The sequence below is a fragment of the Heliangelus exortis genome, chromosome 10, assembly GCF_036169615.1.
Source record: "Heliangelus exortis chromosome 10, bHelExo1.hap1, whole genome shotgun sequence".
In the NCBI taxonomy this organism is placed as follows: domain Eukaryota; kingdom Metazoa; phylum Chordata; class Aves; order Apodiformes; family Trochilidae; genus Heliangelus; species Heliangelus exortis.
In genome coordinates this window covers 7,943,689-7,968,139 of record NC_092431.1, presented here as the reverse complement: position 1 = coordinate 7,968,139, position 24,451 = coordinate 7,943,689, and the positions used below count along the sequence as shown (strand labels likewise).

Genomic DNA, 24,451 nt, shown 5'->3' with positions numbered 1-24,451 from the left:
CCAAAGCGCAGTGTAGTATCACTGTGTCTTGCAAATCCCAACAACAGTGTGCATATCACAGAAAAGCTGTGTTAACAAGCAGGAGAAAGAAAAATGTGGAAAAGGAGTCCTAGTTTCTTTTTTTCAAACTTTTTTTTAAAAAAGGAAGACTGTCATAATTTGAGTAAGTATAGTAATCTGGATGTGAAAAGAAAGCTTTTGTTAACTCTATTCTGAATAAATTGTGCAGCATAAGAAACTTCTACAAGTGCACTGTATCTTTACACAGATCAAAATCCTAAACTATCCGTTTTCTTCCATGCTGGGCAATACAACACAGCCTGTAAAACATTACTGTATTGTTAACTATGGGACAGCAGAACTATGCCCACCTAATTTCTGCACTGACATTAAACTAGAAATGTTTGTATTACTTTGTTTCTCACAAATTTTCTATTGAAATAGAAGCATTACAGTAATGGACAGAATGCACAAACTTCATTTCAGAATTCAGGAGTCTTCCTTGCTCTAGCTGATACCAGTTTTTTGCATCAGATGATCTGGCCAACAAGTGTTCAGAGAAATATGCTAAAGTAGTGTTCATTGACCAACGCTTAAGCAAGATGAAATTCAGTTTAAAAAACCATGATTTTTTGGTATGTTTGTTTCTTCCCTCCCCCTACCCAATCAGAAAAAAAGCAAGACACAAGTCTTCTGCCATACTAATGTATTCCATCTTTCAAAAAGAAAGACATGATTTTAATATTACTTAACAATATGTTAAAAAAGTAGCCAGTTAGGCTTCAGTGTTAATACAATTATACACTCTATAACAGATTTGATAGTGTGAGTACTGTTCTTTTTAAATTTTCTCATTCTGCAAGTATTCTTACACAAGCTGGCTACAAGTCAGGAAAAAAAATCAAAACACAAATAGCGTAACTTGTACACTCTTAAACAGTAGATTGTGAAAGAACTGAGGAAATACTTGTCCCATAAGAGCCTCTTTTTCATGGAGTCATGTCAGGAGAACTGTGGAGCAGATGAAAGCACAACTGACTAGGTCCATTCCTTTGTCAGGAGTCAGAATGACAAAACATAGCTAGATGCAGAAGTGACAGGAGCCACTGCAGATGATGCAAACTAGTATCTTGGCCTCCACTCAAGCCTAAGCAATTTAAAGTCTTTGAGGCCAAGGCATTCAGAAGGAGATGGAAAAGAGCTATTGTTCCAACTCCAACGGCATACAGCTACAATCAAGTAAGTCTCACTCACAGACTACAAGCACACAAGCTAACAAATTCAGGTAGAAAGTGGCAATTTTTCAGTCCGCAAGAATTATCAGGCCAAAGGGTTCAGTGCAGATCCACACAGCACTGGGGACAAGGCAAGGCAGCACTGGCTCTAGACCAGAGAAGCTCTCATCACAGCAGGACAGGTAAGTGGAGTTGTCGTTCATTGATTCCTGCAGGGTTCCCTCCCCATATTGTGTCAGTTCAATGTGCAGCAAAGGTGGTTTTTTTCAAGCTAAAATTAGACCAGTTGATGGAAAGTCTCTGCCTTGTCTGTCTGGCAGAATCCAAGCAGAATCTGGGGAAAACAAACAAACAAGGATAAAGTGAAACCAATATACTAAGAATCAAACCACGGGTATTACCTATCCCTTTTGAAGAGCAGCTCTTATTCAAAAAGACAAAACCTTTTTTAAAAAGCATACCTAAAGAAAAAAATCTCTTGTCCTTCACTCAAATGTATCATAAACCAATTGCTTTAATGATGAGTATCACTAGACATGTTTATGGAAAGCTAACACACTAACCACCAACACAGAACACAAATTTGAATAGATTTCAGTATTATAGAAAAACATGTGCTGCATTATTAAACATGAACTATCTACTCCTATTTGAGAAAATTAAAGGTAACTAATGTAATGTGTAAATACCAAAATGCAAAGAAGAAAAAAGTTCCACAAGCAGAGGTTCATATTATTCTTTTCCTGTTGTTGCATTAGGATGCCCTCATAAATATAATTAAGTATTTGTTCTTAAATTTAAACATGAATTTTTTTGTTGAACACTTGACACCTAACAGCATTTTTCATTATTTTTTTAAAAAACACTAATCAGTATTTGGTGTCTGTGGATAATATAAGAAACATTCACACAAACTTTACTTATAGAAAAAACAGTAACTAACAATATTTTGAAAGCCTTGATGAGAATCTGGGGGACACACAGATGCTTCTGGCAATCATTTCTGTATTTGTGCTACTTGATCTGTGGCCATAAATCTACAACATTAGTGACTGTTATAGTATTCAAAATGTCAACTCTAACAGGACTTGCTGTATTACAAGTCAGTACAACACAAGCTTTTCTGCTAGTAAACAGTTATTAAGTTGGGAGCAGAGGCTTTTCTTCTGGTATCTTTTGGTTGGGTTTTTTTTAAGCTACAGCATATTGGGAAAAGCACAACAGCTTTATGCATAGGGATTACAGCACTTTACCTTTTAAAATATTCCACTTCTCTCTCTGTTTCATCCATCTCCACACTGTCTAGATCAATGTCTTTGGGTAGAAACACATCATCTAAAGAGGAAAAAGGATGACACTGTATTAGATTCCATGGGGAGGAGGAATAGGGGAAGAAGCTTGAAGAAGCTGCTTTCAGACCTCCCTGAATTCTGTAGACTACTCATTACCCATATTTAGGGTGAATTAACACAAACTTTTCAATTTAAAAGACAATACTTCTAAGAAAGCATCCAAGGAGCTGCATGGAGAACAAGAAAGAGATCATCAACAGTAAATTTATCGTATAGATGGCAAAAGATGCCATTAACCTGGAAAACACCTGAAAATGGCAAAATTATACACAGGACTCTATGAATCAGATATCTAATGAATAGCATTTGACTGCCTGAATTTTTTGGCCCTACTACTAAAGAGGCAGCTTTAGAAACATTTAAAAATGGTATTAATAAAAAAATATTTCCAGATTTCTGGGTTTTTTGAGCTGCTGTACTCCTTCTAGGACATGATCATCAAGCTGTGTTTGTGAGAGTAAGTCAGGCTACCTACAATTAGGAAATTTAAAAAAAAATGTTTAACATACTTTAATATGGCCTGAATTTAAAACTCAGCCACAGCAACAACATCTATCAAAAAAAAAAAAAACCAAACCCTTCAGTATACTTAAATTTTTGTAGAAACCAACTTGAGCATTTTCTTCTGAAGTCTCTTTTCTTACTACATACAGAGTTCAATCTCATTTCCAAAGCAGCTTCAGAACACATTTCAAAGAGTGACACAAAGAAACTAACTGAAAACATATCAGGACTCTCAAAAATTCTTGAGATTACAAAACCAAACAACTCTCTTCTAAAGGCATCCCTGGTAGTACAAAAGTTGCACATCTTTGGTGTGCAACTTACTTCTGAAGAACTAGAAAGCCCTATAAACACAGGGCTTCCCAATAACCCAAATTTTCTTCAGCCTCTTCATGATAGACTTGAGCTACCCAGTCAGAATAAATTTCTTCAATAAACAAAGTTCACACCAAAAGCAATGGGTGTTCATTGTCCTAACACTTCATTTTAATTCTGAGTTAAAAAGACTGAACACATACTTTGTTGCCCTCCATTTTGGTTTTTTTTTGTTTGTTTTTAATTCTTTTTTTTTGTGCCTTTGCTAAATTGGTACATCAACCCCACATTTAAGAACTGACAGATAAATGAGAAGTTGTGTATTAGAATCCTTTAGTTCTAAAGTGAGAATACTCAAAGTGGCAATCTCATCCCAACTCTTCAGAGAGCAGCACAATTATCCCTTTATAAATTCAGAAACATGTCCCTCTGTTTTCCCTCTGTTTTTTAACATTTAAACATTAGCTTTCAGAAATGGAAGCAGCGATTATACTTCATTTAAGCAGCACAAAATAACTGCAAGGAGCAGAGAGGAGGAAAAGGTGGAGGACACTACCTAATCCCTCCTACAGTAAACACTCTCCAACACCACCACCCCCTTCAATAGTTTCTCCTTCAAATATCTCCAGTCTTTTCTTTCTGTTCCTAATTTTAGAGTTTTGTATTATTCCAGAGACTAGAAGACATTCTTCTTGGTAAATTAAAAACAAACCCAAAAACACATAAAAAAACCCCAAAGACTCGACAGCATAGTATGCAGAAGAACTGAGGTATCAGAGAGAAAGGTTCAATGCTCTATTGAGCTACTCAACTGGTATGGAATGGAAATTGAACACAGGAGTTGAAGGACTGGTGGGCTGACTCAACCCAACCATGAAACCACAGAAACAAAAGTGGTCCCCACACCCCGCACTTGCAAGAGCCAGGAATTTAGTTTATATTTTGTAGCAAAGCTTAATAAACCCAAATATCCTGAAACACTGGCAGAGACTGCCAAAGGTCAGTAAGTCGAGGTGCCTTTCAGACAGAACAGCAGTGAGAAAAGCAACACTGTGTCATTCTGGTGAATGGACATTTAATCGACATTCCATTACCACTCAACTACCAGGGGAGCACAGGGGAATCACTGGGTGCTCCAAGCTGACCAGACATCTGCACTTCAAAACTGCCCTCCCAACCTGCAGCCCCAGTAGAGACCAGGCACATGCAGGAATACAGTGGTGTGCAAGAAGGCAATTAGGTTGGCACTGACAAAGCCAACCACCAGCACTGCACGCACTTCCCAGCTATTGGTTTTAGTTGTCAGGTGTTTTGAGGAAAAAAACCAAAACACACTGGGAAGAAAATTACACAGCCACAACTTGCTTGAGTCAACTCAAGTCTTCTATGTTTTTATTATTTCTATCAGATTAAAAAAAAATTGTTTACCAGTAGAAACTAATATTCACGTGAAGAAAAGAGTATTAAAGTAGTTAACATCCCTCTCTAAGTTCTCACTCTGGCAAATAAACAGTAGTCAATTCCTTTTTCTATTTCCTTCAACTGTTAATGTAATTGATATGTGAAAGTAATTATCTCAACTGAGAATATGCACATTTATGAATGAATGAACATTATTCAGCTGCAGAAATTCTTTATTTTCCTTGCTCAAAGAATGAGACAAATTTTAGACTACAGTCTTAATGCTGCATGAGAAACAACTTTGCTTTAAAACAAGTTCAGAATGGATTTCAGCATGCCATTAAGTTATTGTAAATAATTATTTTAAACAAGATATGCTTTACAGAAGAGACAGACTTCCTTAACTGGCAAAATCCCCATAACAAAACCAGCAGCATTTTTAGAGTTTATTAATTCTTTAAAGTGTCCAGGAAGTCTTCACTAAAACTATGTATGTCTCCTAACTGTTAAATTTACAATGACTTGAGCTTCCCTGGCACCAGTTTTGTTGTTTCTCTAATTTACATTGGCAGAAATGACTAAAGAGAAAGACTTCAAACTTCTGGACTTAAATGGTAACAATAAAACACAATTCAAGACCTCAAACATTTTTTTGACACTTACCAATGGAATTGTTGACTTTGTCTCCTTTTTTCTTCTTGTTTTTCTTGTTCTTGCCTTTTGGTTGAGGAGAATCTGCAAGGATAAGCTTATTATTTTGTTGCTGTTCACTTGGTGAAGGGGATTCACTTGTTACGGGTGCTTTCTCTTCCTTTACATGGTTCAATTGCTTTTTGTTGTTACTGTTTAATTTCTTCTCCTCTTTTTTAGGTTCTGCAAGTGTTGGGAGCTCTGCTGCTTTTGCTTTGGATTCTATTTGGTTTCTGGTTTTAGCCTGAATCTCAGCTGCTTTGGGGGATTCAACAGGCTTTTTCACTTGTTCAGCGCATGGTTTGTTTAACTGCTTTAGTTTCTGTTTGCTGTTTCCTTCTTTATGTTGGTTCATGATATCAAGCAGAAAAGAGAGTGGCTCATGCTGCTTTACATTCCCCTCTTTCTGATAAAGCAGCTTTGAGTCTTTAGTGTTTACAGGATTGGATAGTTCACAGCCTGTTTCCGAAACCGGCCTCTGTTCTGTATGATTCACATGTCTTGACAGGGAACTGGAGGAGGTTTCTATTTTTTCTGATTGCTCAAGTGTACCATTCTGAATGTCTTCGGGTGCATTTGGGCCTGATTCCTTCACTGCCTGGCAGTTTCCAGTAAGTATGTCCACCTTCTGACAGTCTTTGTTTGTTCGTTCTTTTTTCTTTTTCTTTACAGCCCTCAACTGCTGCAGTTCTTGAAGCCGCTGTAACTCTTGTTTCAATCTCTCTTCCTCCTCTTCTTCTCGTCGCCTCTGTTCCTCAAGCAACTGGTGATGCTCCCTCTCCCTGGCTTCTGCTTCAAGTCGAGCTTTTTCTTCAAGCTACAAAATAACAATAGGTTTATTAGAAGTGACAAATATTTTGGAAAGTAGAGTTTAGAGATTATTGATATTTTTCACTATGAACACCAAAAACCTATGATGTTACATATGAAACAAAAGTTGCTCATAAAAAGTACATTATCATCCTTTCTACATGTCTAAGTTTCTGTAACATCTTTGATTGTTGTTAATAACAACCCTTAACCATCTATTTGTTACAGAATTACTTTTGTTCAAAAAGACTTTCAAGATCATTGAGTCCAGCCATTAACCTAAAACTGACAAGACCTTAAGTAAGCCATATCCCAAAGCACTATGTCTACATTACTCTTAAATATCTGCGGGGATGGGTGACTCCACCACTGCCTTGGGCAACTTGTTCCAATGTCTGAAAACCCTCTCAGAGAAGAAATTCCTCCTAACATCCAAACTAATCTACTGCTAAGTCAAACTCCATATCAAAGTTTTCTACAACCACAAAAACCTGCAGAAGACAAAAATATTGAGCTTCCATCTCAACAACTGTATGTACTGCTAAGGAAACTTTGGTTTGCATCATACTGCATCATTTAACAGTTCTCTTGCTATGGTAGCATAACACTTTTTCAGTGTTCATGAATACTAGGAAGAGCAACCATTAAGAACGTTTTGCAGCAAAATACTAAGCACATTAAGACTACATTAAGAATTGTCAAATCTAATAGGGATGGCAAAGTTTTCTGCTGTCAGCCATAAGTTCATTAACTACACAAAATGAAGACACAAGGGATTTTTTTTTTTCCAGCCATTACTGCAAATGCCTAAAACTTTGTTGTGCAGCTCTGATCTTGCATCATGAGCAAAATTAGAGTCAAACAGAGAGCAATCATACTCATTTGTTTTCATGCACATTTAGAAGCCTGCATGGGATTTTTTGCAGTTAAAGAAGTCATGCAAAAACCACTATGAGACTCTTCCACTTCTTATGCTCAAACTGAACTGCAGAGCAAAGTGAATTATCCATAGAGAATCTGATTTATAAATAATTCACTAAAACCTCAAGTTTCTGCATAGTACTACAACATGAACACAAAGAATATAAGTTGTAGATAGGAGGCCTTCCAAACCCCTGGAAGCTGTTCAATAATACAGAATTAGTGCCAGCAAGGAAATCCACAAACAAAAAATACTTTGTAGGAGTGACCACACAAGCTCCTTACCAGAATTCAAAATAATTCAGCAACCAATTTCATTGTGCCTTGAACTTCATACCTAAGGCTGACACTTGAACTGCAGTATGAAAAGCTGATTTCCTGCTTGTTGAGTTAATAGAGGAAATAAATCTTTTGGGTCAGTTGAAGAAATACTGTTTTCAAAAAATGCCACTGTTACACACTGGAGTTTTTTAGAAATGTTTTTGCCTGTTACCTTCTGAAAGCAACCTGCAATCTTTTCTTCCCTGTCCCCTCTCTGCAGCTTGCCACTTCACTCCAGCTTGGGATACCCCTTTGTGTCATCATGTGGCAACAGCACTTAACCTCTTTCAGTAAGGACAGCAAGGTGCCCAATGCAATCTTTTTAAAAAAAACAAATACTGACTTCAACTCTCACAAAAGCACTGACCTTTTGATCCCTGGCTTTCTACAGAGATACTTTATCATAACAATTATCACAATCCAGAAACACTAGTTTTCTAACTTCCCCCTCTTTTAAATGTCAATTCCACAAAACAATCAATTTTGTAATATATTTGACACTTAAAAATAGCTTTCTAAATGTGGGAAATTCCAGTATAAAGCCAACTTGTGACAGAACACGTGACAATGACTGGGAATCATCCCAGTCTACTGTAGCTACTCAGGTAGCATCAGAGTAAGTAAACAGCTGCTGATGTATAAACAGGTAGTGTACCACAAACTACGCAGAAAACAATTACACCATTACAATAAATTCAGTGTACAGTGTACACGTAGAGAGAGTGCACAGATTCAAAAATATGAAATCTAGAATATCAACTTTTAAGTCTTACCTTTCTTTGCTTATGTCTGGCTCGCTTGGCTGCCCGAGAACTGCTTACTGGTTTGGTTTCAGAGCTGTTTATAAATTGTAGCAAGTCTTCAACTTTTCGATGGTCAACAACACTTTCCCTTTCAGAGATCTGATCTGGTTTCTTCGGCTGCTCCTCTTTCCTTTTTGTTAGACGCAAACGAAGCTTCTCTCGCATCTCTGCATAATTTCTACTGGTTGGGGCAGCTGGAGGCTGAAGAACATGAAGCAAATACATAGTTACTACATGGAAAAACTTCACAGCCCTCATATTTTTGAGATTTTTAGAGATAACTTGGAAGGTCCAAACCTGAATATCAAAATTTTTACTGTTTGTATGGATACCTAAGGGTGAATTTAACAGTCAACAGGTCAGACAGATTTGGTGCTAGTTTGTGAACTCTACTTCCCAACTGAAAGAACAACTGATCTTGCAGAGGAAGCAAGAAAACAAGGAAATACATTTAAAAGCAAGAAAGGAGAATATATTTGCTGCTGTTTCCATTTTTTATGAAGTCTGTTTCAGGGTTTGGGCTACTAGGCCTCTGGGCTGTAACTGTGAAGGCTTGATCACCCTGCGTGCCAGCATACCTCCAGCAGTCACATCAATAACTTTCTTACACTGCTGCAAGTTGAATCCTTCCATTATGTTTCATATCTGTATTCCCATCCACTGCTCCTGCCCCTCTGCTCCTTGCTCCTCCTCCCCTCCTGCTGCCTTGCCTTCATCCCTCCTTGCACCAAATCTGGTCCCTATCTGTTTGGGGCTACACCAGTCCAGCTTATTAAACCAGCAAAACCAAGCCTATTAACTTAAAAATCCTGTAGTATTCTGCCACTTTAGCACAATGAATAACTTAGGGTGCCATCAGATGACTGTCAAAAACAGATCAATCATGGACATGGTAGGGACATGCAAGAAGAAATGGAATCTCCTCCCTGCCTCTTTCAGCCACAGAGCAGGGGCTTTTAATTCACTTCAAGCCCTAATTTGAAACTGCATTGGATCAAATGCAGGACAAATAAACTGAGCTCTTACTTCAAATAAGAAAAAAAATGTCAGACACTCAAATTCTACTAGTTAACCAATTATTAAAACAGACTATACATATATTTACAAATAAGGCCAGCAGAAAAATGAAATTTTAAGAAAAAAATTAATGTGGCAATTTAACAGCTTTTAGCATTTCATTTGTGAAAAAGAAATTATAGGATTACAAGAATTCACTAGACATCTTACTGGTAATGAAGGGAACTTCAGGATGCTTCAAACAAAGTGTTAAGTATTCAGGAATAAAAGGGAAAAGATTTTATATAAACTGTATGCTTTAGAACTTCATAATTTCTTCAAAACACCCTTTAAATAAAAATACAAGTGCCTATCAAACTGTACCAGTAAAGGAAATGGATTGTAATACTGAAAGCAAGGAAAATCCAGTTTGGGTTTGCTTTTGATAGTATAATTTAAGAAACAGTTTCTTTTTTTTTTTAACTTGGCTTAAAAAACACAAAAAAGTGAATGCTTTAAGGACTGCTATATTTACAGATGGGAGAATGGCTCATGAATTGCCCCAAACATTTAAAAAAAGTGTACTTTTAGCCAGACTCCTCACATTATTTATAACTACCACTGCTATAGATAGTGCATGAATTTTCTAAAGTTCTGCCTGTTTGCAGTTTCAGTCAAACATGGTACCTACTGCCCACATCAGTTGTTTCCTAAATATCTTAGCCATTTGCATTGCTCTTCAACTGCTTTTAACTGGGAAGGTTTGCTTTAATTCTTCATTTCTAAGAAGAAAATTACTATCTAACTATACTCATTTTACCACTTCTTTTGAGTGAGCTCCAATGCCACCCCCTAGTTGCTGTCTTGTAAGTCACATGCAAACTATTATGAGTAAGTGACAAAAAAACCCAAACAAATGAAAAAGATTAAATCCAACAACTTACTCCTCCATGGCCGAAGAACTCACAGTAACAGCAGTCACAGTATTTTCCTTCCTTCTGATTTGTGGATGTTGAGGTACTGGAGCTATGCTCTGAACAGCTGTCTTCATCTTGGCTCTCCTCTCCATCATACTGTTGGTGATCATATGTGTTACTGTTCTCACAGCGATGGCCCTCACAGTCAGGATCACTACATTAAATTTAAAAAAAGATTTTATGAAAATTCCAGGTTATAATAAATTAGGCATTAAACCCCACATATAGTTATAGGTACATCTACCAGGAACAATGACTCTCTAATATGAGCCACCAGAGATGCATCACATCCTGAAACCTCCAATCCAGTAGCTTGCAAATGGAGGTGCTCAAAACCAAGAACAAGATAAGATGATGGGAAAGTGACTGATAAAACTCAGTCAGTGACTCCCTGACCAAGCAGCCCAGTGAATGAGTTTTGGAACTCTTGCTCCTGGCTTTTAGCAGGTAATACAGTTTCAGAAGCAGTGATTCTAGGTTTTTAGTTGGCATAGTTTTGAAACTGCTGCCCACCCCATCTTGCAGTTTAATGAAAGCTGTGCATTTGTGAAATATTCCACTTATTTCTACAACCCCTTGTTTTGAATAGATTTATCAAGCTCATGACTTAAATAAAAAAAATAAAATCAAGGTCAGCCAAAACCAAAATGTTCCAATTACCCTGTTTGGCCTTTATTTTCCAGGTGAAATACCAGCATCTCTCCATTATCAGAACTTTCTTCCCTCCAAAGCTCTGCATAACTCTGCACCCAACTTATCAGTCTAGTTCTAAAATTGATGTGATCTTGCCTCAAAAGTGTTTTAAAACAACCCCACTTGTACAGCATTAGTTTTTCCCTTTTCTACTGTTAGAAAGTTGAAAACAGGAAACAATCTGTCTTATCTGAAAAATACAGGTTAATCTTCTTTCTAATCTCATATCCCCTCTGCACCCCCTGTTTTTCTACAATTAGTGGCCAAGACAAAATGAAAAATTACTCAACTTTGTATCCTAAATAGGGAAAAAGCATGCAAAACCATTGCATGTAACACGAGACACAGCCAGTCAGTGCAAGATTCTGTGATGTCCTTGCATCACTGTTTCTTGCCTGTTCAGAGTCAGCACTACAGCAGCACAGTGGGGCAGCATGTGCTAGGGGTAACAGCAATAATTCTATAAAAGCCAAGACTTCATTAGTTTTGTTGTTCAGGCACTAGACTGAAAGCTTAAAGCATTTTTTTTCCATTATAGTACATCAGTGACTCATACAGACAATAATTACTTGAGTTCTCTTCCAGTTCAGGCCTCCTAATTGCTTTTCTGTTACACCTGCACTCATCTGATATATTGAAGAACTGACACCATTGTCTGTCTGCTAAAATACATAACACTACCAGAAGACACTTGCCTCCCAACCTTCAAGATCTTTGAAAATCAGAACATCCTTTCACAATGCACTCACTGTATAAATAGTGGGACTGACACCTAAAAAGTCTTAAATGCAGTCAGAAAAATGTGTTACTAGGTGGCAGGTTTCAAGACCATGTATGACCTTTCCATACTTTGAGCTAATTTTTTCCTCAGACTGCTCAAGTTTTCACAGCTTTTAATTATTACTTAGCGTGTAATGCCAAAATCACAGAAAACAGATACATTGTACAAGAGGTTTGTGTGTCAGCAGCAGCAATCACTACTGTCAAATGACAGAGTAAGAAAGCTTGATTTACTTACCCAGGCCACATTTCTGTAAGTGAGCAAAAGCTTGATTTTAAGCTTCTAAACTAAGTAAGTACATTCTGCAATGCAAATAATATCTGAAGTCTCCAAAAAGTCATATACTAAGTATCAGAACTCAGTCTCATTTTCAGAACATGCAGACAGTTGCTCTCACACACTACAACCATTGGCAAAGGAGAAAAGGTATCTGTATTTTAATTCCTGCTTTACTGTAAAAGAGAAAACCAACAAACTTACCTGCAGACACTCGGTGGGGCACTTACAGAGCTGTCTGTGGTTGAAGTAGGAGGTGCAACTGTGGTAGGACAAAGACCTGAATGAGGATCGACAAATCCAGGGGCTGTTGCAGCAGCTTTGGGGAAAGAAGGAGCAGCAATATTTGGCAGATGTGGTGTAGAAGATGAAGACAACGCAGCAGGAGACAGTGAAGGTAGAGATGCTAAACTGGTAGGACTATTTCGTGGTGCAACTGGTGCAGAATGTCTATGGTCCTCTTTATTAATATTGTGGAACACTTCACCTAAATTGGGGCAAAAAAGAAAACACTTACAACTAAAAAGAATTAATGTCTCCACTAACTACTGAAACAATTATGCAAAGTGCTGAACGCTCCCAGCTTCCTTAAAAATGAGGTAGCACTTCAAAGTAGCACTTTTCTACTGAGTCCCTAACTCTAACCTCAAAGTCTTTAATCAAAAAGTACAGAGAGAAGAACTCAAGAGAAGCAAGAACAGCGATTAACAAAAATCTTAAATGTACATAGTATTAGCAACATAAACATATAGAAATCTTGATGGTTAGTTATAAATATACTTGAGTCAGTTGCTACCCTGTGAACTACAAATCCTTACCTATTGATGAAGGTCTCTTGGATGATACTTTAAACTGATTGCTGCTGGACTGTACTGTAGTAGCTGTGCAGGAGACAGAGGAAGTGGCAGAAGATGTTGCCATAACAACTTTATTAGCTTCCATAAAGGCATCCTGGAAATTGTACAGACATTTCTTCTTTGCAGCATTTTTTTTCTCTTTGCTGTCAGTAACTGCAGTTGCTTCATTGCTAGATGTAGTAGGAAGTGCCTCAGGTCTTATTTCTGAGAGTGCTGGTGCTAATATATCACTCCCTTCAATGAAACACATATAGTAATTAAGAATCACACAATTCCAGATTTGTCTTTATGGCATTTAGATTTAAACATTCAATAATTTAGATGCAGACAAGCAAATCTGTATTGTTAGTGTTCACTGGGTATGATTAGTGAAGAGATCTTCCTTTCCCCTTTCTTCCCCCTCAAATAATGTAGCTATAAAAAAGTGCAAAGAAGTCTCAGAGCAGAAATCACAAATCTGAAATTTCAAATTGTAAGAAAACTAAATGTGTGCTAACAAGTGGTAAAGATGCTACAGATTTAGCTTTTACCTACTTAAAATGAAAAAATTAAAATTGGACATCAATTCACATGCTAAGTATAGAACCTTTAATATCTGAAGTCCAGGTTAGCCATGCAACAATAAATAGGAACAACATATCCTTCTACCAACACATCATAAATCTTACTGGCAATTCCAGCTAACTACAGTAACACCTTTGTGATAGACCTTCCACACAAGCTTGCCAGGAACTCTGCTGCAACAGCTACCCAGAACAACACTTATAAATGGATAAGCTATGCTATTAGGGAAGTTTTCTGGAGGTTTTTAATGCCTTTCCTTTTAAGTATCACTGTAGTAGCTTGACACAAGTTGGCAGCAGGATTAGTCCGAAAGAAGCCAACACAAAAACCCAAGATTCCTTCTTCATACAAGTCAAACAACTAAAAAAAGAATTTTAATATTTGCCATTGTGTGAATGGAAAGATATTTATATACGTTATTTCTCTTCTGTTTTCTTTCACTTTAACCATTAGTATTTCCAAAGGCTTCCTGGCTTAACTTCATTTTTTGCTTGATTTGTGTGTCTGTCTTTTCAAAGGGCAATGCAGGTCTGCACACAGTAAGTAGGATGCAGTACCCTGTCACCAAGTGCTCTTACAATCTGGCACAAAACAGAGCAGGCCTTTGTGGCAGAAGACCTGAAGTTATTTAAGTTTCCCTTAATTCCCATTTTGTTGCAGCTTTAAACTTATGAAGATAAAAATACCTTCACAGTAACAGAAGTGAAAACCAGCACACTATTCTTTTGCTTTTAGCACCCTCTCCACAGTACAAAATTTATGTTTTAATTATCAGCCCTACTGGAGTAGACATGGTATCCAACCTCTGCCAGAATCCAGTCTTACAGATCTCTGATGATGAAACCTATCATTCCTGGAAAACATGCCACATTCCATTTCAAAACATAAGGCTTTTAATTCATCAGTGTAAAGCAGTAACAAGCCCTCACCAGGAATTGTATCAGGTAAAAATGTAGCAGGATTCCAGTTCTTGTCATTCATCATCTCTGATCCCCAAAGACTTATAAATTTAGAGCTATTCCAATCTGTAGTGCTCCCAAAACAGCTTGGATAAATATGATCTTGGAGAGATGCATTGAATACTTGATGCTTGTTTGTATGATTTTGAACTGGAGCTGGCGGTAATGCCTACAAAAATAAAGAGTAATTTCCTTGTTAATATTCTGTTTGCTTACACAGTCAAACAGCAATATTCAAATCAGTGTTTCAATTGTGAAAGCTATTATAAAAACATAATAAACAGTATTTCCCAGAATAATAAAATAGACCAGTTCGGTCATTTTATTTTATGCTAATAATACACAGATTGTATGTATATGTATATCTTTTATAAACATAAACACTACTTTAGGTTCATCTAACTCAAATACAAGAAAGTGTTTTCCAAAAATACCTGGGTCAATATATATTGTATGATTTGTTTGAACACAGAAGTTTTTAGGAATTATCACCTTTCAAGCCCAAGCTGCCAAAACCCATCCTCTGTGACGTGATAATCATTATCATGCAAGACACTTGTGATAAAGGGATTAAAAACACTTCAAGATTTAAAACAAGCACAGTAGAAAAAGAAATAAAACACCTATTGTTTTCAAACATAATTTTAAAGTTAGTTATATTCTACTGCTTTTTTCATCTCCAAGAATTAATGGGTTCCTGACTTAAAACTTAGACAAGGAATACATCCTTTTATTCTAAGAAGCAACTGGGGGAAACAAGGGAACACATGCTCTTTTTTTGTTGTTTTAGAGGCAAATTATCCTGGATTACTCCATTTCTTCTAGCTGAAATTGTTTATTCACATTCTGAAATTTAACTTTCTCCCAGAGACCTATGCAGTGCATTTGTGCAATTACCACCACCTTTAAAATAAACAAGGAAAAGTGAGTTTGTTCTATTTTTGTAGTAGACCTGATGAAATGGCAAGCTAACCAAAAGCAGACATAGATACTAAAAATATCAGCCGAGTCCAACAACATTTCAGACATGAAAGTCTTAACACTCATGGCCAAACAAACTACTTATATACACAGATTCCTTTTTCTATATGAAAGGATTTTCACTCTCTAATGATGAAAGTGTGAGGTGCTGGAATACCCTGAATGAAAGAAAACTTGCATACATGGGTACAAACAAACAGTTCACAGGAGAGAACAGCCTATCCAGGATGAACCAAGCCTGATCCAGCAGGGCACATCAGCTCATTCACTACTGGTCCTGCTCACTCCAGCTCGCTCTTCAAAGGCAATGGCTCCCTAAAGCTTCAGTTTCTGCATCCATCTTTTTAATTTCAGCACAACATAAACACATGGAGCCCAGTTGGCTCAGGTGCTGTGCCAAAGTTAATAGATCTGGCCTGCATTACAAAGCCACCCAGTGCTGGCAGCTGCCTGCTCTGCATGGGGCTTCTGGTGTAACCTAGACACTGTGCTGCAGATGTTCCACTACACAAAGGTCTTCTGAAAGGAAAGGCAGCAGAGGTCAGAGATGGGAGCTTGAGTAGATTGCTGTAACGGATGTCAAAAGAGCTCCTGGAGGATGGCAGAAGGTGGGGTGCATTAGGGGGTCAGAACAGCAATGGGCTGTTAAGAAATGGCAGGCTGGCACACTGCAGCTAAGAAACTGGTGTGCTGTAACGAAGCTGAGACTGGACATTGGTAGGAAGGAAAAAAGAAAATGGATGTTAATAAGAACAGTAAGAATAATAGTCATCTTAATGAACTGACCTACCCTCCCTGCAGTCACAGGATCATGGGACTGGATAAAAGGGAGATAGCAGGAATATATACCTAATAACAGAGGCTTTTACCCCTTCAGGAGCACTCACAGTTCAACTGATTTAAATAATGTGTGAAGCAAAACCACATGAATAGTAATTCCTGCTTTTTACTTATCCTTCTGAAAAACAGTCACCTGGTCCCAATCCTTGCTCTACATCTTTCTTCTGTTTATTACTTACAAGTTTTGGGTGAAATTAATTTTTCAGAACCTGTAAAAAAGCAGGTTGTCTCAAAGAACAAAAGCACCTGAAAACAGATGTATGAGGGACCTATGCCTTCCCTGTTAAAAAAAATTTAAATTTTTTTTTTAAATCACTATTGTTACAAACTAGAAAACTCAGGATTTTATTGGCAAAGTGAACTATTAAATTTTAACCTTCTATCTATAGGAAATGAAGATTTAATTAGGTCTATTCACACTGACTAAAAGCCCCACTACTATTTCCACCATTGAAAACTCATTTGACTCCATGTTCTTTCTAATCACAGTAAGGAAATTATCAGTCTGACAAAAGATACCCTTAGCCCTGCTGCATGAACTCTCCAATTCTGAATCTGTCCTACTCCCCATTTCTCACTATTCCCTCCAAAAGGACTACTATAAACAGACCACAATTTAAAGCAACTTTCATGGTTTCACTGATACTCAGTCATGCTGCTTTACACAGGTGTACAGTATTTCTCCTTTGTCAGGCTTACCTTATTGTGTGTAAAGGGAGAAGCTGTATACAAGGTGGGATGGATAAGTGGACGAGGCAGATGAGGAATTGTATGCAATGGTATATGTCCATGGATGTGAGGATAAAGATGAAGTGCAGGATGTGCAGGTTTTTCAGGATTCATAAACTGGTGACCAGCAGGCAAGCGTCCAGTTGCAAGTGCAGAGGCTGTTAGACCAGAGGCTTCTTGTTTGCAAACATGACATTCACAAGCATTTGGACCTTGGTCAGCCTATAAGCAAAAATTAAAAAACAGGTTTTCCAATCTACTTGACAGACAATAAAATCAGCTCTTTTCCCCAGTCTTTTTTCTTAGTAACCATTATATTTCATTTTGTATAAATCAATTAGTATTTTCAGAGCATCTACAGAATTCTTTCACCTAATACCAATAGAAAAACCTTGTAATTAACTAAAAGCTCTACTGGAGTACCTTTTATCTTAGTTATGAAAAGAATGACCTAAAAATCGACAGAATTTCATACAGGTATTTCATGTCCACTATCAGTGAAAACAAGTGATACTCAAAACCCAACTGGACACAATGCTGAGAAACCTTCCCTTGATGACCTTGCTTTGAGCAGGAAAGCTGGACTAGGGTAACAGCTAATGTCCCTTTCAAACTCAGCTATTCTATTGCTTGTATACAACAGAATATTCACACAGTATTTGTGTTAATGCATAATTGCATCAGCCATGAGAAAGCCATGCCTTATTAGAGGCTTTTACTGATGGTAAGGTTCATTAGCCTCTGCTGCCTCCAGACAATTCAAGACTTAAGCAGAAAAGCAGCCCAGGTAAGAGCAGCTCCATTTCCCCCTTTCAGCTCAGCACTTCTTCCTGCCACTGTCATCAGACATTTCTCTGGAAGTTAGTATTATCAGAATGAATCCCAGGAACACTTCCAAATTGCTATTTTTCCCAGCAATGTGGCAGCACACATTTTTCCAGAAAGCAACATTAGCTAACTTAGCTTTCTAGAAAATAGTTGAGAGGTAGTATTCTTCTTCAATGTCTTCCTCTCAGAAACAAATAACTCTATCACTTAAAAGCATTACAGCCTTTGACACAAAGTATATTTTAACTACCAAGGATTTAATAAACCAAGTCCAATGACTGAATTAATTAGGTGCACAGAGAGAAAAAAGTAACTTCCTCATTAAAAGCCTATTATCAAGAAGCCAATACTAATCTACTAACAAACAAAAATACATAAAAGATGTCAAAGACTATGAGATTTAAAATTCACTTCTGACCAACCTTTGGTCATCTCAAATGCACATGACATGTACCAGCAAATTCAATCACTTGAATTAAGTATTACAAGGTAGATACTCATCTATGATTAGAAAATTAGGTGAAAAAAAGTTCCTCTTTTTCCTTACCTGAAAAAAAAAGACTAAAGAGTTGCTCAGAATAATTCTGAGAAAACTTTCTTCGTCAAACAAAACAAAAAAGACAAAGGTTACATCCACCTTTTTATCTGGCATTTTAGTTGGCTTCCCTAAGGTAAGTAGACTTGCATGATCTCATTTGGGTTTCCACAACAGATAGTGAATCTGTTCACCAGTTCTGAAGCAATTTGACAGAGGTCTCAGCCCATGTAACTATCATGCCATTGGACACACAGAATAAAATCTCAACAACTTGATGAAAGAAAAGCAGATAATGCTTCTAACACATGAGAAAGTACTTCTAGTGGAACACCTTGCAAACATCCTAACCACAAGGGAACATCTGATGGGCATTCACACTTCCCTGTTATCTAAGCTCTCACAGGTGCCCCCTCCATTGTGGATTATTTTGTACAATAAGCAACAACAAGAGGTCTTTCCTCTCTAAAAGCAGTGAGCCCATGTTGTAGCAGCAGGGTAACTCAGACTGAAAGCCACACAATTGCAAAGAGAAGTCTCTATTGGATGCTCTGCTTTGGTGCTCAGGTGTTAGACCCAACAGAACTACCTGCTGAGCAGATACTCAGGCTTCATTTGATGGGTGTTTTACAATAAAGAGCTTAATAATCTTGAAGTATTAAAAACCAAAAATCATCAACTAACCCAAGACTGATTCTCTAAATCATGCAGTGGATTTAATTATACAGGGTTTCAACTGGCAAAATTAGTCCTCAGATGTAATATTGAGAGGTGCCTGATAACTCAGTACTTGCAACATTTCCACGTTCTCCCCATAATTAATATCAAATAACATTACACAAAGCTCAAATATCAAAGAAGAATTGCTTATTTTCTGTTTCTCACCCACACAGACAGGAGTAAACTTCCTTCCCCTTTTACTGAAGCTATCTTCTAAAAACTAACATGTTTCAGGCTTTGACTTGAATACTGATAACCTATTAAAATTAAATATTTAGTATAAAATGCAAATGCATTGTTGTTCAAGCAGTAACATTTCCAAAGTTCACTTACTAGAAGGGTTTATTTTAGACTACTATACCTGCTGACTGGGGTAAGAAGGTGGCGGACTATCCATTTTTCCTTCGTCTTTCCTTAGTCCCCTTTTTCCTAGAGACAATTCCTCCTTTTGAGTCCCTGGTGGTTCACCACTGCTCTCCCCATCTGCTTCTTCATCATCTGCTTCTGAGGAACTGCTGCTAGTGCTGCTCACCTGAGGAGACTGGACAGCATTAACTCATTAAATTAGGGGTGAAAGACAAAGCTTCCTCCAGCAAGCACACCCAACTGCCAGAGAGAGAGATGACACTGTAAATGCTGTACCTCATCTTTCAAGGCCATGTTTTCACCTCCACCATTCAGCTCACTGTGAATTCCATTCATGTTGGCCACCACCTCTGCATCGTCGTAATTATTCAGTGGGTAGATATCAGCAAATTTTGCTGATAATGGTGCAACATCTTCATCATCACTACCACTGAGGGGAAAAGAGGCTTAGATAAACCACAGTGCTTGGTAACCTCAGTTATTCTGATAGCAGGTAGAACACCAAAATGAAATAAAGTTGAGGGCATCACTTGCAAAAGTGTTCCAATTAGGAGTCAAAGGGTTGTTGGTCAAATTGTTTAACTGAACCTATTTTTCCAAGCAAGTAAAATCCATTAACTTGTCATACAATCCTACTGAATTTAGCAGTTGCATGCATGAAAAACAGAATGGACTGAAAAGATTCTCTCCTATTTCTGTGTAAAATATTTTTTCACCACATTTTTCTGACCAAGTCATGACTTCCTATCAAATTAATAATGTCAGGATATGGATGACCTCTAATTTGATGAAAAAAGCCTTTTGCTAATGATTTCCTTCACAGAAAAGTGTGAGGTGGAAAAAAGCACAACTAAAAAAAATCCAAGTTTTCTGATACATTAGATGTCAAACCAGTAACAATAAATAGGGAACAGTGAGAATATCACAATGCTTTTCAGATTCATCTCTAAAATACTTAATGGAGTTTTTTTTCCATGCAGACAGCTAGTAAAAGAACAGGACTGTTTAATTACCTGCTCCAGGGAAGCATGGCAAAGATTGGTTAGTTCATGTTCCTACAGCAATCCAGAGCTCTTAGGAGAGCTCTTAAACTGTACACTGTATCTTTTTGCATTCCATGAGATACTGAGCCAAATTTTAATTACATGATGGCACTATTAGGTATATTTCAAATAGGCAACAAGGAAATAGAACACAGCAGACACGATGAGATACAAAACGGCCCTTCCCCAAGGAGCAGAGATATTTCCCTAAAAAAAAGGGCTTCTCACAGTAAATAATACTAGAAGTAACTGAACTGGCTTCAGAATCAAAACTGAACAATTTTTTACATTTTAGCTCTAGAATAATGAGAACTCACAAACCACACAACTGTAAGAAACTGTAGCTAAACATGCCACCACATCATCTGTTTTCAAGTGAACCCCAAATGGGTTCAGAAACTCAAGTCTTGTTATGGAAGATGAGAGCATTGATGGTAATAGATGCAAATGTAAATGTTTAAAGGAAATTGACCTGAGTGAAGTCCTGTAGTCAGAAACATCCCACATGTCTGTATTGTTCTCATTGATCACATCACATTAAGACAATGTTAATGCAATTCCTTTGACTGTACTTACAACAGGTATTTCATTAGTGTTCCCAATGATGTTTTAAATACTCCTTTGGAGAAATCACATGACAGAAGAGACTGATGGCTACCTATACCCTAACCACATTACCAAGCAATTTTGACCCCTTGGAATTACAGAAGGGGCAGAAGCCTGACACTAATGCCTCAAATCTGATGGTCACTGTGATCTGAATGTAAGAATGGAGGTTGCAGATACTCTTCATAGGGACAATAATTTTTAATACAAGACTTAAGGTTACACAACTTCAACAATTCTATAAGCCTTTTAATAAAAGCCTTTTTTGGAACTGATCCCTACAAAAATACTGTATCTCATAGAACAAAAATCACCTTAGTGATCTTTTCTATGTGCAATAAAATATGATATTTTAAAATGATGCTCTAACATAGATCAGTATCTCATGTCCTTGTAATTTCATGGCAGGAAAGTGCATACTACACACACTTCTATTAATACTATCAAGCCCACAAATTCAGCAATTTACAAGAACTTCAGGGGTTATTGTTTGGTTTCCTTATGTTTCCACAATATATAGCACTGGTGTTGTGGTCTGAGGAATACAATACTATTATTAAATAATATTCTGAGGCAAAACTAGCACCACATAATGATGGTCAGGCAACACAACTTGCTTGCTTAAGTTCAATTCACTACAAAATCTCAAAACAGAAAGAAGAACTTACAAAGTTGGTGCAGAACCATTATCTGTGAGGATTAGTCTGGGATGTTGCTGAATTGTAATAGGTGAGCTGGAACCTGATCCTGAACTTGCAGAAGACATACTGGGTGGGCGGATCTCAGACAGATAATCCGGAGCAGAATCAATTTGTAGTGGTAATTGGTTAATGTGGATATCATCAGTTATGGGAGAGTCCATGATGCCACACGTTAAAATGTGTGAAAGGCTGCAGTCATCACAAGTACATCTGTGCAAGAATTAAGATTACAGATTTTTGAGACATGGTTTAAGCAGCATTCATTTAAAGTAACCACACACTTTGTTCCAATAAAGTTTTTCCTTTTACCTCAAGCAACAAATCAATGATTAATTTTTTTTTTTTTTTTTTACATATTAAAAACATCAGCTCACCTTCTTCTATAATTACAGTTGGGACAGTCAGGCATGCTCAAACGTGATGACAGCATGTGTCTCATTGTGTCTGTGAAGTTGTTCTCCCCAGCTAGTGCTTTCTTGTTATTAAGCTGAAGTAAATTATAAAGGCAGTGTTTTAGTAGTGCAAGTCTTTCCATTAACAACTCAATGGTACATGATGATTAGCAAATCACATAATCAAAAAGGGTTCTTTCAGCAAAATATTTTAAAAGCAAAATAATTCAGAGTAATTTCACAAAGGTGGTCTTCTGATCAAGAGTGAAAAAAGGAAGAAGTTCAAAAGTCATAAGCAACCAACATTTTGTACTGAAACTCTTCAAAAAAAAGTATGTTTCTCTTACAAAATAGTAAAGTGGCCAAGTTCGTCTCCTTGACTCATTTCTATGTGCATCTTGCATGGTATTTATGCTCACATGCTCTGAACTTGAGCAGTTCTTGTCTTGTTTCATGGTGTGCACAAAAGGACATGGCTGACACATGGAGACAGAATGCAAACTCATCCTTAGCTTGCAAAAAAGAAGTAGACTAATTCTGCAGCCACACCAGGATAGATTCAAGCAATGAAGTAGCTGCCAAAAGCAGGACTTGAATGCATTAGTGAAAAAATAAAATCCAAATAACCTCTACCTGGCAGAGGCCTAATCCTGAAAGCACTTAATGTCATTAGATATCTACAAACCTTAGGTTAAACCAGGATGTGCCTAAGCTTCCACTTCTATAGATGCCCAATCCTGATCCTTACCTAAGCAGTCATGGGCTTATAGCTCACTTCAGCTCAATAGGGATCAAGGAAAAAAGAGGATTCTTCCTCAAGTCTTCTGAGGAGTCCTGTACACCAGATGTTCTAAAGGCATGGTTAACACAGGCTTATAGGAAAAAGTACTTACTGATGACTGCTTTGAGACATTGCCAGTTTAAGCTTAAGTTTAAGTTTATTAAAATGTGCTGTCATACTCTCTCTTTCTGTGGCTCATGAGTACCTTTTCTTTCTGCACACTAGTGCAGATTGAAGAGGTTTCTCAACCACTCTTAACTCTAGCAGAATCACACAGTGCTCTTATGGTAAGCACAATACATACTTGAACACTTCGAGGCTACAAAAGAGAGCATTGTGTCTTCAACAGCAGATAGTTTCACATGAAGCCTCCCTTCCACCGGCCCCTCTCTCACTACAGCTTAGAAAAGCAGATAGTTCTGCTCAGCCTTTTCCCCCAAAAACAGATGTAGGAGGCATTTCCAGATTCATAACAGATGCAATTATCTGCCCTGCTACCTCCCCACCTCTGCACAAACAGGAGGATTTGTTAAACTCTTGAACACAGTATTCCCTATCATGTATATCACAGCAGCTCCACCCTCAATATGTTGACTGCTTTGGATCCCACTCAAAGGCATGAAAAATTACCCTTCTATTGTAGGAAGAATTTTAATACCTGGCATTTAATCTAATGACCAGAGTACTTATGTTTTTAATTTGCAGTAACTGAGACTACATACTATCACATACTCTTCTTGGGTCTTGATTTTAGTTGACCAAATTTCATGCCTGGAATAGTTGCAGAATTAGATTATATAGAACTAGTGCAATATACTACATTCACATATTTGCATCTTACAAATATAGATGAAGCATTAGTGTAACTTAGTGTAGTATAAAAGAAATCCTACCTGCTCTTCAATAAAACGCCTCTGTTTAAAAAATTCCCAGTCTTCCTTTAGCATACGTTGCTTTGTTTTCATTGCCATCTAAAAGAGAATTCAAGGAAAAATCATTGATTCAGTCACTGAAATCCTGTGCTGAGGTCAATTGGTCTATCAGTTTCATGAAACCTACCTTGTCTATGATATTTTGAAAGTACTTACATGCTTAGTCAATATGAAGTATAATTCAGTTACTAATAATTTTGAGTCACTTAAATGTAATATTTTATATTAATTTATACTATTTTTAGTCTTATTTTTCCACTGTTATTCCTTATGTTACTCTTTCTTTAAATAATTTTCATACAATATAAATCAGATAAAATCTGATTGGCATTAAATCCTCAACATTTCATCCATTAAAGTCTAGAGATACAGAAGTTTTAGCAAGGGCTCAACACAAACTCAAGTGCAAAATTCTGATGTATTATTTGTGGAAATAACCAACCAAAAAACAAGTTAAAAACATGAAAGAGTAAATAAAACTAAGTACTGACCTAGACTAACACTATTTACTACTTCTGTACCTCAAGGTATTTCATCCTTAT

At 37.2% G+C, this 24,451-nt stretch overlaps 1 protein-coding gene across 2 annotated transcripts in view; it reads right to left on the bottom strand.

The window, feature by feature from the left end:
• Positions 1-691: 691 nt before the first annotated feature.
• Positions 692-24,451, bottom strand: part of FAM193A (family with sequence similarity 193 member A) — a 75,303-nt gene continuing 51,543 nt past the window's right edge. Inside the window, exons 9-22 of one of the 2 annotated variants that reach the window (XM_071753329.1) lie at positions 23,871-23,948; positions 22,179-22,291; positions 21,772-22,014; positions 19,731-19,884; positions 19,450-19,629; positions 16,976-17,227; positions 14,426-14,624; positions 12,894-13,166; positions 12,280-12,562; positions 10,293-10,479; positions 8,323-8,553; positions 5,471-6,314; positions 2,489-2,570; positions 692-1,569 (exon numbers count right to left, since the gene is read on the bottom strand). In XM_071753329.1, coding sequence (XP_071609430.1) covers positions 1,476-1,569; positions 2,489-2,570; positions 5,471-6,314; positions 8,323-8,553; positions 10,293-10,479; positions 12,280-12,562; positions 12,894-13,166; positions 14,426-14,624; positions 16,976-17,227; positions 19,450-19,629; positions 19,731-19,884; positions 21,772-22,014; positions 22,179-22,291; positions 23,871-23,948 — 3,213 coding nt within the window. In that variant the 3' untranslated portion in view covers positions 692-1,475. Of the gene's footprint in view, positions 1,570-2,488; positions 2,571-2,901; positions 3,059-5,470; positions 6,315-8,322; positions 8,554-10,292; positions 10,480-12,279; positions 12,563-12,893; positions 13,167-14,425; positions 14,625-16,975; positions 17,228-19,449; positions 19,630-19,730; positions 19,885-21,771; positions 22,015-22,178; positions 22,292-23,870; positions 23,949-24,451 lie in introns of those variants that run through there. The other variant, XM_071753328.1, reaches the window with a different exon arrangement.